Source organism: Vanessa atalanta, chromosome 19 (genome assembly GCF_905147765.1).
Source record: "Vanessa atalanta chromosome 19, ilVanAtal1.2, whole genome shotgun sequence".
Taxonomy (NCBI): domain Eukaryota; kingdom Metazoa; phylum Arthropoda; class Insecta; order Lepidoptera; family Nymphalidae; genus Vanessa; species Vanessa atalanta.
The window spans coordinates 9,037,051-9,051,290 of NC_061889.1; the positions used below are offsets into that span (position 1 = coordinate 9,037,051).

Sequence of the window (14,240 nt, forward strand, 5' to 3'; positions counted from 1 at the left end):
TTATCATATAGACGTATTATGTAGACCCTTATTCTAAGCCGGGTCTGGAAGCTTAATTTATTTTAATAACCGCCTGATAGAGTGAGACATCATTTTTAAATTTGCAAATTAATTGCCGTAAAATGTAAATAGTTACGTAAGATGTGGGGTACCCATTCAAAAAGATAACCAAACTCCTTCGTGTGAAAAAAAGAAAAGAATATGTTATTTTTTAATTTCGAATTACTACCAGATAATGTAAGACTACAATGTCAACGGATCGCCAATATTGGCTTAGGACGTATATCACATGAGTATTATTGAAGTAGTTTGTATTTATATTGCATCTTCTAGTCTAATATAGAACATATTATTGAAATATGAATTAGTCTAGTGGCTAGATATAGGACACCGAGGTCTAGGGTTCAATACCTAGTCCGGACAGGGATTTCCTTCGAAAATTTCTCAGTAGTAGCCCGGAATCTGGAAGGTGGGAATGTGTTTGTGTAATAAATAAATTCTTTCCAGTCGTAACTTGGTGATAGGGATTTGTTAAAGGCCATGTGGGTAGGTACCACCCACACATCAGATATTCTACCGCCAAACAACAGTACTTAGTATTGTTGTGTTTCGGCTTAAAGGGTGAGTGAGCCAGTGTAACTGCAAGGGACAAAACATCTTATTTCCCAAGGTTGGTGGGGCATTGGCGATGTAAAGAATGTTTATTATTTCTTACAGCGTAATTGTCTATAGGCAGTAGTGACCACTAACCAAGAGGTGGCCCATTTGTTCCGCCAACCTATGCCTTAAAAAAGTGCTTTTGCCGTCCCATTCGATTATTATTATATTCGATACTATTTAGATTTAGAGTCAGAACAAGAGTACAGACGTTCACACTCTTGTGCGCTAATATGTCCTGCACAATTGGCTGGTCACCCTTGAAAATGACCATTACCGAAATTGGTCAGAACGCCATCATCATAATAAAGTTGTAAAATTAAAAAGTAACCACACGCTTATAAAGTAACTTATAATTTTTTATGTAATTAAGACATTAATATTAATAATTTTTATGTAAATAAATAATGAATAATAACCACATGTTAATTTAGTATACTTTGCTCCCTGTAGGGGGTAAATATATTAACGTGACTTTTATCATCGCGTTAATATTATGACGGTAATAAAAGACGAGTATTAGTATTATATACGCCATTAAATTCACGTTGCGATAAAAAGATCGTATATATAAATATTTATTTGTATATTAAGTTCAATAAAACATTAAGATTCGCGATACTAACAAATATTTTTAATGTAATGAATCAAGTATTAAATAAATTATAGATAGGTAGGGTGGTTAACGCGAAAAGTTTTTTTTAAATCGATAAGCGCGTTCAAACAAACTAATTTTTGTCTTTATATAATGAATCGCCTCAACTTCACACTGGTGCACTTTGTTAATAAAGATAATGAGAAGTGCGCTGAGCAAATAAATATTAAGAAGGTTACAAAACAGTTTATAAAGTTCATTTATATATTTAATTGATTTTAATATGAGTAGCTTTGTCATGAATGAGAAATATGAAGAAATAGCTGATGGGTATACTCGCGCGAAATTCATAAAACTTTACAGAACACAAAGTTTCAGCCCCAATTCTGCCCCCTCGAGGGGCGAATTGAAAAAAGTTGTCAATGTCCTTTTCAGCGGTTTAAGCGTGAAGAGATAACAGAGAGAGCTATATCGTAATTTATAATCTCAGTAGGGATGTGAAATTTGTTTGATTTCAAATTTGGGTAATTTTAACAACCAAAATCAAGATTTTATTATTACAGCCGATAGTTAGTTAGTTATACGATCGCGCATTTTGTAGCGAACGATATTTTGATTGCAAATAATTTGGAATCAGTGCTATAAGATTTTTAAGAGGATGGATTTAGTGTATGGAAAATATAATTTTTTTTGTTATATCGAATTTGTATTTTTTTTAATTGTAAATAATTATATTAAATATATAATATTTACAATCTCAAGTTGTTCATGTTTATGTTAATAAATAAAAAAAATACTTTAAATTGTCGTTAATAGATGGTTTTTAAATCGCGCTATAGTTGTCTTCGATTTGCTACTTTAAGTAATTTATGTTTTCCGGAACAATTAACCGATGAAGCTGTAAAGGACAGTAGGGCCAGCAAGACGACACACAGACATAAAAATAAATGGAACATAACATTAATGGTTCGTTTATATTTGTAAATATAGAAAAATAATAAAATAATATACAAAGAAACATGAATTGTTTACTTAATAAACATTTTTTTTGTAAGCATTCAGATGGGTCATTTGCTGGTAAATGGGGACGACTATCCAAAGACATTATTATTAATATAAAACTAGCTAAAGCCTCAAGGATGTTTTTATCACCATTGATCCCGATTCATGACGAAGTCATTTAGTTGTGATGAGACAGACAGACAGACAGATTAAAAATAGATATATATATATATAGATAATATATGCACAACGATGTATAATTTTATCCGATTATAAAAATTACCCATCATCAGCTCCACTTGCATGTCTATTATGCTGAAAAGGATATATTAGTAAAAGCTGATTATTTTAGAACTTTAAACATAAACCACTAATAATAAATCCGTTAGTATAATAGAAACCATAGTTATTATATTGACTCAATTTTCTAACCTCATATTTGAAACATACATCTTGATACATTTAAAGATCTACCTGTAAATAAATCAAGAGATACGAATTTGTTTATTGTTATATCGTTTAATATATTTTCGAAATTGGTCCCTTTTTTTAGCTTCCTTTGTCTGTCCAGTAAAGAATTGCAAATTTGAATTCCTGACATTTTTTCATATAAATGGATAACAATAAAATCTGATAGCGACCCTCGGAAAAAAAATATGGTAATCTAACTATCGACTAGGCTGATTTGAAGAATATATAATATGACTGTGTTAAATCACGGCACATTTAAATATTTTAAAGTACGCAAAAAAAATATAGTAATTATATGAAATAAATAATTTACTTGAACATAAGCACATAGGCTACTTTTTGTGACCCCTAAAACACGAGCAAAGCCGCGAGCGTAAAATATATTTAAAAAAAAATAAAAACACAATGTTCATTACGTTGCGGTCATTGGATTAGCCATGATAACGTAACAGACAGAGTTACTTTCGCTATCAAAATATAAGCGAAAAAAGCTAAGTTTAATTAAACGAGATTTATCGAAAAGAATTCTAATTCCAATTTATAATATGAGAATGAAAAGAAAACGAAAAAAATAATATTGAAGCAATGTCCGATGATGTCTGACTTATCAGAATTTGATAGAAGGGCTTTGTTCGTCTGAAGGGTGAATGAGCCAACGAACCGATATAATAACATCTTAGGGCCCAACGTCCGTAGCAAATCGACGTTGTTAGGAATAGTTAATATTTTTTACATTGCCAATGGATATGGACGGTAAAATAAAAGCAGAAATGTCGTCGAAGAAACTCTAAATAGTCCTCTCTAGCGGAAATAACTTTAGAAGTTATTTTGACTGTATTTCCTAATATATTATACTTACTGTGACAAACAACCATCCCCTATTTTAACCCTAAAAGAGTTTTTGAGTTCATTTCGAAAGTAACATTATTAGTATACTTCCACATTTATAGAGCATACATTTTAGATTTCGAGTCTCTTACTTGAAAAACATAGGACTTACATACAAAGTTCCTATCAAATTAAATAAAAATATACTTTCAAGTAGGCTTTTACAAGCGCTTTTGAATCGTCATTTAATAAATTATTTAAAGTGAAGCTACCACCGGTTCGGAATGTAGATTCTACCGAGAAGAACCGGCAAGAAACACAGTAGTTACTCTTTTTCAACATCTAAAAATACAGTCATGTTAGTTAAATACAATTATATATGTATGTTATCTCCTCGTTTTAATCCCGTTGGGGTTTCGTAAAATCCTTTACAGTCTTTAAAGAACATACCTGTCAAGTTTATAGGGGCTATAGTTTCTGAGATTTCTTGATTAAACAGTGAAGTGGTATTTCGCTTTTATATAGGTATATAGATTCACGAATACTCTATGAATTGTTAATACTCATAATCCGGATTCCAATGTAAATAATTACCATATATATACAATAGCTTATCTGATAGATCTTTTAGTGGCAGAGACGAGAAAGATCCCTATAATCTGAACAATAAATTCAACGTGTAATCAACTCCAAATAAGGGAATGACGAGCGAATAATGTTGAACTTTAGGTAGCAAATACATGTGATTACATACAAGTTTATTAAGTCCTCGTATACCTTCTGCACAAATGGATACGTCACCGGAATTGAATCGGAGATTAATTGTTCACGTTCGTGTATTGAACGATATTTAAATTAAGTAATTTTAACTTTTGAATATTTGTATTTTAATTTTGGTAACGGAATTAAATTTAACGAAAAGTTAGCCAGAAGAAACAGCAAAAAAGTTTTAGATACATTTTTTTCCAAATTCTATACATTTGAATTATTATTATAGTTAAGTATTAGATAGGGTGTGATATGAAACTCAATTCAATGTGTGACAAATTGATACAAAGATATTTTGGACAAGATTTTAGTGTCCTTTTATTCTGTAAAGCCTCCATTAATCTATTAAAAGATAGAATCACATCAGACTCCAAAATTATAACAAAAAATATGAATAACCTTTATGTGTGTATGTGATCATATAACGTACACTTAGATGTATACGTGCACGTGACGTACACAGTGTGCGAATTTCTCTGTAACCGCAGATTGAAAACGTCGGAAGCAGTAGGCTTGTAAAACCACATCGTTTTTGGTGATTATTTGAATCAATTGAATACGTGACAGATGTGACCTTTTTGCGACAAAAACGAATACCTCAATTCGAAGCATTTCTTCTTTACTATTTATAACGCAAATTTAAATATATATATTTATAACGAGTATTTTTGTGTCCCTAAATTTATGTATAATACCGTCCTACCCTTCCTAGCTTCGCATTGCATTTTACTAGTAAAGAAAAGTACGGTTAGCAAGAAAATATTAAGTAAGTATATTTATTTTAAAACTTTTATTAAATAATATAATTATTTCATCAATGAGAAATATGAATGATATAAATAAAACATAGATCAAAATTTGTACATGACTTTTAACTGCCAAGGTCAAAATTTTAACAATACACCCAATTCTGACGTCACAGTTCAACCATAATATTACAAATTATATACAAACATTCCTCGTTTATCTTCCTTTCTATGAGTGAAATCGTCATCAAAATCGTTGAACAGTTTCGAAAAGGTATAAAGCGGGTAGTGACATTAACAGAATTGGACTCTATTTTGTACTATTTATTAAAGATAATAAGTGGCAAACCAAGTAATTTAGCCAGGATGACCCAGTGGCTAGAACGTGTGCATCTTAACCTATGATTTCGGGTTCAATCCCAGGTAGGCAACACTGAATTTTCATGTGCTTAATTTGTGTTTATAATTCATCTCGTGCTCGGCGGTGAAGGGAAACATCGTGAGGAAACCTGCATGTGTGTAATTTCAACGAAATTCTGCCACATGTGTATTTCAACAACCCGCATTGGAGCAGTGTAGTGGAATATGCTTCTAAACTTTCTCCTCAAAGGGAGAGGACGCCTTAGCCCAGCAATGGGAAATTTACAGGCTGTTAATGTATAATGTAATGCAAGTAATTTAGTCTCCCGTATAGTACGACAATATTTAAATGCACAATTTAAAATTTGACGAACGTATTTGATTAATGACATTGCAAATTATATTACGTTTGCTTAAAAATTGTTTTCACATAAGAAACAAATAGTTTGATGATTTTGAAGACGCACTTCATTCGGATTTGATCGGTTTTACGAATTTTGCCGATGCTACATCTAAGTTTTGTCGTACTATACTGTGATAATTCTGTGTATATTTAAATCCCATCAAAAACATAAATGTAAAAATGAGAGCCAAGTTAAATATTATGATATATACCTTGGTTGTTGTCTTCAACGACAAAAGAAGTGAGATCTAAATTTGTGCCAAGTTAAATAGTCCTTTCTGAAATTTATTTATAACTACATAAGATATCATTTCTTCTTATAACTTGGGGTAATATATTGTTGCCTAAGGTCTGACTATTGGCCTAATTATCTACCTGCATGCCAAATTTCAACTTTTTAGGTCACCTGGAAGTAGGTTATAGTTCTGATCTATAGGTCAGTCAGTGATAAAAATGTCGATTTTTAGACGTTAATATCTAATTAACCATTTGAGATGCGTTTATGAAATTTGGAACACACATGTATCTCGCGAGTCTCAATATATGAGCCAAATTTGACACATTTATGTCAAATAGTTTTTGAGTTATGAGGAGGTCAAAAGTGGCTCCAAATGGTTCGTGTAATATTACACACGGTGCTGCTCGCCAGTTCTGCTACTAGAACTAGGCTAACACGCTACCGCGTGTCTAGATCATTATGGACATTATTGGACATTATTCTTACGAGTGTTCGCTTTAGTTATTATAGAAACATCATTTTACATGAAATGTAAATTTACCACCGACTTGGAAAGTTGATTCTACATCTTTGTAATATGCCATGTAGCCATATCCAAGTATAGCCAATCCAAAGGTTACACAGCGTTTGTGCACTTTGTGCAGTTACTTACAAACTTCCTCAGTTTCATAATCCAATAGAACTGCAATACGACGAGACTGAAGACAAGTGGCTTAAGACAAACAATTTTACTTGGTTTGTAGGTCAAGGAAAGACGATTGTCTCTGCCAATTTCAGAAATTTGGAGTACTACTGAGAAATTCTTGAGACAAAACTGAATTATCTGAGATTTGAGCCAAGGACCTTACAATGCTGCTACAAGCTAACCTGTCTGTCTGTAGATCTAAGACCCAATTTAAGATCACATATAAAGTTACAACCAGAATAAGATAATAGAACGAAGAAATCTTTATAGAACGAAAAAAACAAATTCGTGAAATTAAGTCATAGCATGAAATCAATTCAAAAACATAAACATATATGTTATTTATGATGTCTAAACTGATTCGTTGAGCAGTCAATTTAATTTATCATGAAATAGATAAGATTAACGAACCCTTAGAAACATCTAAAGTGATCAATAATATTCATAGATTTAACGATAAATAAGCAAGCGCAACGCCATTTTGAATAAAGATTTTGAATTTGGAATACAGCCGTAGACATCCATCCGTATTAAAACCGTCAATTTTGCAATAATATATCGAAGCGGCGAACATTGACGAATATATGAATTCATTCAAATCGTCATTAAAACGGTATCAAGTGTTCTTGATAACATTTTAATGACGATGCGCGAGTCGTTTCTAAGCGCCGTTTAATCAAAAATATGGAACACACTTTGAAAAATATACTTTATCCTAATGCACATTAGGTACACTTCACAGTCAAATAAAATTCATAATAAAATAAGCCAATCAGAGGCTATTTTATCGGATTTAATCTGTAACTCTATATAGAACTCTGACTGTATGAAACGATTTATATGAATCCTTCAGTAATCAACATACATATATAAATGGAACACGATGAAATATAACCGAAATGGACTTGTCAAATTTGATCAACGGATAGGTCGTCATTCCATCCGGTCTAACAACGTACGGCAATAATTATTCAAATTTACTTCTGACAGATTACTTCATAAATTCTCTGTACAACGATACGCTTATAAGTGATATCTGCTTTATAGTGCATTAGCTGGTTTAGCGTATTAGAGTCACATGCGGATTTATAATAATTTTAGTAAGCGTTTAGTTCAGAGTTTCGTAACACAGGTTGGACCTCTTTTGCAAAGCATCTGGCATGTTCACTTCGGCTCTTGAAGTTTGCTTTTGAGCCACAGTGAAAATTCGAACCATCCAGCGGATAACAGCAGGAAGACAAGGCTATTCGCATACTTGTATAACACTGCACTGCTCGTAAATTAGAAATACCACTAAGACTACATATATTGCTATATCCTTAGAAGTGTTTCTAATTTATTAGTATATTATTTAGTATAGTAAAGAAAGTTTTACATACATTTTACATTAACAGCCTGTAATTTTCCCACTACTGGGCTAAGGCCTCCTCTCCCATTGAGGAGAAGGTTTGGAGCATATTCCCCCACGCTGTTCCAATGCGGGTTGGTGGAATACATATGTGGCAGAATTTCGTTGAAATTAGACATATGCAGGTTTCCTCACGATGTTTCACCTCACGAGATGAATTATAAACACCATTTTAAGTACATGAAATTTCAGTGGTGCAGGCCTGGGTTTGAACCCGAAATCATCAGTTAAGATGCACGTGTTCTAACCACTGGGCCATCTCTGCTCTAAAGAAAGTAAGTTTAACGAACAAAATTGATATGGGATTTTATTTCTTGAAATAAATAGATTATAATTATATTATTATTTACAAGCGGTGCAATTGAATGATAAAATACGGGAAGTCCCTTCTAAGTATTTACTTAATAAAAAAATTATATGACTGACATAGCTGATAAGTCACAACTTTAATTGCTTTTGATGAAATTTTGCACAACAATTCCTTATGGAATGGTAGTAAATGTAAACGGTAGATGAAAGTTTGTACGTAATTCATTTTTCGATGTTAGAAATTAGGAAATCGGTGTTTTAAATCAGTCGCTAGAGCTGTTTAAATATTCAGCCCATGGGAGGGTTAATTAGGGGATAAAAAATTATACGGACCTCAAGGTGAAATGAGAGCATGGACGGTGCAGGTTACCAAAATACTCTGACACTTAAGATAAATCTGTTTGTTTCTGAATAATGTATCCGATGGGACATGTTATCGGGTACACGGCTAGTATCATATAGACTGTAACGATAGCGATCTTTACAAAAAAGCCAAAAATATAGATATTATTTTTTAAAGAAACACTAGCTGTGCCCGCGACTTCGTGCGCGTTTGAATTGAACAAAAAAGTTATAAATAATAAATAAATATTGGACAACATCACATACATTACTCTGATCCCAATGTAAGTAGCTAAAGCACTTGTGTTAAGGAAATCAGAAGTAACGACGGTACCACAAACACCCAGACCCAAGACAACATAGAAAAGTAATGAACTTTTTCTACATCGACTCGGCCGGGAATCGAACCCGGGACCTCGGAGTGGCGTACCCATGAAATCCGGTGTACACACTACTCGACCACGGAGGTCGTCGAAGTTATTGTTGTAGCCTAAGCTACTCCTTATTACATCAGCTATCTGCCAGTGAAAATCCCGTCAAAATCGGTTCAGCCGTTCCAGCGATTAGCCGGAATAAACAGATAGATAGACAAAAATTTTAAAAATGTTCTATTGGTATGCATTAAGTAAAATGCATTTAGTTTAACATTACAAATATAAACTCCAATTTCATTAAATATAATAGGTAATAGAAATGTGTATGGGCATTGGTGATCATTTACATATCACCAACATCGGTGCAGTAAAAAAAAACTACCAAGCCTACCTTTCCAAGCGTAAGCTTGGAAAATTTTATTATACACATTACTTATGTAATGCCACTGGCTCACTCACCCTTCAAACCCAAAAGTACTAAGTATTGCTGCTTGGCGATAGAACATATGAGGAGAGGGTGGTACCTACCACCAAGAGCCTAGCCAGAAAAATAATACTTTGTATTGATTGAAAATCAACGCTAACCCATATCGAAGTCAATTTAATCAAGAAACATAAAATCTTTTCATGGTTGTCATAAACTATATAAGTAGTTACATTTTCCCTATTTTTATGGAACAAATCAATCAGACAAACTTTTTGTTTTTTATCAAACAAATCAAAAGCCATAGTTGATTCAGAAACGGTTCAACGTAACACCTGTTACATAAGTCGCCTAAATTTAAGGCTCATTACACGGCGTATTACGATATGTTAAATCAATTTTCCGAACCGGAAGTAACTTTACATTAGTACAGTATACCCTTACTTTACTGCTAGCTTTTTTTTATGATATAGGTGGCAAACGAGCAGGAGGTTCACCTGATGAAAAGTGACTACCACCGCCCATGGACATCTGTAACACCGGGGTGCTTGCAGGTGCGTTGCCGGCCTTTTAGGAAGAAGTACGCTCTTTTCTTGAAGGTTCCCAAATCGTATCGGTTCGGCAAAACCGCCGGCGAAAGCTAGCTCCACAGAGTAGTTGTGCGAAGGAGAAAATGTCTTAAAAATCGCGCTGCTGTGAATTTTCGGACATCTAGGTGGTGCGGGTGATATTTGGAATTTTGACGAGATGTCCGAAGGTGAAATTCAGCAGCCGGGATTAATCTGAACAATTCCTCGGAACATTCCCCGTGAAAAATTCTGTAGAAGATGCAGAGCTTGATATGTTTGGTAGCCTTACATTTTATTTAATACTCTAACATAACGATTCAAAATTGCTTATGAAAATCTACTTAAATAAAGAACATTTTGATTTTGATTCTTCAGCATTCAGAGAAAATTCAAATATCTTAAATCTCCTCAATCTCCTCTGATTTGGGGTCATTTAACCGTCTCAGCTCATTTTATTCAGACCTTAGATAACCCGAACAAATGGGTGCATTAACTTATCAAACATTTCATGATCACATGAAGGGTTGGAAAATCTTGTAAGGCTCTACGTAAAATGGAATGTACCAAATTGTTCAAAGATAATTGAACAATCTTAGCCCATTGTGGACTTCAGAAGGAAAAAAATATTGAACAATTTTTTATTTTTTTTTATTATTTAATAAGTTTTTTATTTAATATTTGTCGTAGAACCGATAACCGTTGGGGAAAACGTGTTCTAGAGTGGAGACCGCGTCTCTTCAAACGTATTCTAGGACGTCCTCAGGCACGGTGGAGTAAATTTGCGCAAGACGGCTGGCAGGAGCTGGATGCGAGTTGCCGAAGAAAGACATTTGGAGAGGCCCATGTCCAGCAGTGGACGAATGTGGGCTGATGATGATGATGAATAAGTTGCCTGCCAGTTTTTTTCTCGTAACAGCCTACTAGAATAAGATTTTGATTTGGTTGTCTTATTCAAGTAAATGGTACATAGCACCACTATAAGAATAATTAAACAAGTTATGTTTATTATAATAAAACTATTTTATTGAAAAATATGTTAAATTCCACATCCAAAATGTTATCAACTATTCGACTCATTCAATATAATTTTGAATGCTCTATTGAAATCAATTTAATAATTATTTTATATTTCCTCTGCACGCTCAAACCGCTGAACCTATTTAGATGAAATTTGTTATGATAGTTTGAGTTCCAGGGAAGAAAACAAGCTTATACTATTTTACCTATGGTTGAAACTTTATAACAACTTTATAACATATATAGAGTTTTATAAATTTCGCGAAGGTAAAGCCCCGGGTTCAGCTCTTTCTACTTTGTATCAGTTCTTTATCTTCGGCTATTTTCAAGTGAATATTTTATACAAATTATGTATTGTATATTTTCAAACGTGTATCTTTTGTATGTACGTATTTTCAAATCGTCAAAAAACACCTGAATCGACAGTTATTTATGACGATACTTTTATCATTTACAAAACCAGGGAATAGAACGAGACCCAAATGGGATCTTTGGGGTACACCAGAATTTGCAACTAGCTGCAGTGGGCCGTCCTATGACCATCAACTACTACGAAATCAAGGATCGGTCTATCCCAATGGTGATTTAGTTATGAAAAGAGAATAGCGAAAAATAACCATAAAAACGAGTGTATGATCAACGGCCTTGTGAGATTTGCTCAGGTGAGCAGCTAAAAGGCGTATATAAGGCGGCTATAAAGGCGGAAAGACAAGGAAAGATCTCGGAAAACTGGACCTTGTTAAAATGTAAAGGCAATTCTTATTTTCTTGGTACAAACTTGTACCACACAGTGGCTTTGAGATGTCATTCTCTATACAGTGTCGTGTTAAATCGTGGCTGAGATCAATAAAAGCAGATAACCTTTTAAACGGCCTGTGTAAGCTTAGTACACACCGAACAATGGTACAAGAAAATGAAGATAAAATTGAAAGTGAAGTGTTGAAACGATTTTATGAAGAACCTCGTAGACTTGTCAAACACACAGACACAGTTGACACAGTTCTTATAAAATAAATCTGGCTCCGAGTTATTTGATCTGTTCTACTGCTCGTGCAGCATTTTCCTTAATATTTTTGGCTTTTCTTTGGCTGAGCAGTACAATTATTTGTTACACATTTAGTACATTATTTGTTTTTTTTTTTTAAATCAGCGTAACACATTTTCAATGGATTTCATGGAAGAGAATTCCTTTTGGCATTAAATTTACCTTTATATAATCAATCAATCATAATTATTTTAAATAATTAGAGATAATAAATAGAAACGCCAACAATTTCATGATTAGACAATCAACGGAAGGATTAATATTAATCCTTATATTTAATATCATTTAAATAGCAGGATTTAATTTATAATACGTGACTTGTTGTGTTTGTCTTGAAATAATAGTTTGTTTATTTATAATAACGGATATACAGACAAATAATGCATATAAACGAGTATATAAGAGTATATAGCCCCAAAATAGAAATTATAAAATGATGATGATCTGTTGGTAGATGGCTTCCATGGCGGCTAATCTCACGGGAGTCCAATCAACAACTGTATAGGACATATTATGGTGCTCAAGTATACGCAAAAACAGGTGCACTCTCGGGAATAGAGACACTCATAATCCCATCAGAAGGCAAATCCAACACGATCGGAAGCTCAGACGGAGTTCAGACGCAGGACCCTGGCATACGTGCTTTCCGAAATACGGGAGGGCACACACTTCCAACTTCAAGACTCCGGGCTGCTACTGAGAATATTTCGACATATGGTGAAATAATTTCACGTTACATTTTACACGTCAGTCATAAAATCCGAAGTTAGATTAATTACTTCAATCTCACCCATTCTCATATTTAGATATAATCTCGAAATGTTAATTACTTTTTCTGTATATATTATGGTTTCATTTTTGCTATCTGTATATATTTAATTCTCGATTCAAGTAAGGATATAATGAATGTTTCAATAAATAATCAGATTTCGTATTTCAACAGTCATTTTTTATTAAAATCTTATCAATGCGAAAGTATGGATGGATGAAAGGATTTTTGTTATTCAGTCACACGAGTACTGCTGTAAAAATCAATGAAATTTAGCACATATATTATAGTCTAGAATAGCACATAGAGTACCTTTTATCCCTAATACCTATAACACATTAGAAGCCACGAGCAGAAACTAGTTTTTTATAAATTAATTTTAGACAAAATTCAATAAATTCGATAGCGTTGCTAACGGTATTTACAGACACGACTGGAGTTAGAGCATTTGTAACGGATAATATAAAAATTAATATAAACTTACCCAAAGCATAATCACAAGATGGTCCAAAGAAAACGTGTGCGCAATCATTATACGCGTCGATGGCTGTAATCACAGCGTAGGCAGCATCGCAGTCCGTGACATCGTACGTCATCCATTCGAATGATAACCACGACGGAAAAGCATCGCGCACTGAATCGTGCTGCAAGGCCAATTCAAGTACGGGCTCCACCTGACGGAAGAAATAAGATTTGATGTTTATCTTGGACGTGATTTTAAATTATTATATGACTACTGGATGGGAGTCTGCTTCGATGGTTTTAAGAAAAATAAATTTAGGAGTTTGGACTATAGTAGATCTTCTAATTACATTATGAATTGTATACAAATAAAAACATTTATTTAATTTTAATAAGTGAAAAAGATAAAATTTAGAACAGCACAGAACATTTGCGTCAAAGTATAACCATTTTAATAAGAAATATTACAAAAGAAAAAAGTACATACAGCAATTTGATACAAGAAGGAAAAACAAATTTATCACCACGGGCTTTCGCCTTTATTAAGTTAATAATTCATTTTTAGGGCGAAATACCCTAACTGTACGCATTTTTAATAAAATATAGCTATTTTCTTGACCTTCATTTGTGTTCATAACCTCTTGTTCATCTCAGAAATCATCGTGAGGTAACCTGGCGAACCCGATAATAAACAACCACTTGAATCCACTTCGCAATGGAACAGTGTAGTGGAAGAAAATCATAGGTTCTCCATTAACGGAGAGGTGG

General features: G+C 33.4%; 1 protein-coding gene across 1 annotated transcript in view; it reads right to left on the minus strand.

Moving 5' to 3' along the window:
- LOC125071589 overlaps nucleotides 1–14,240 on the minus strand; it is a 131,420-nt gene that overhangs the window by 35,722 nt on the left and 81,458 nt on the right. The window contains exon 3 of the mRNA XM_047681911.1: nucleotides 13,495–13,684. Within this exon, the coding sequence (XP_047537867.1) occupies nucleotides 13,495–13,684 (190 nt within the window). The remainder of the gene's footprint in view (nucleotides 1–13,494; nucleotides 13,685–14,240) is intronic.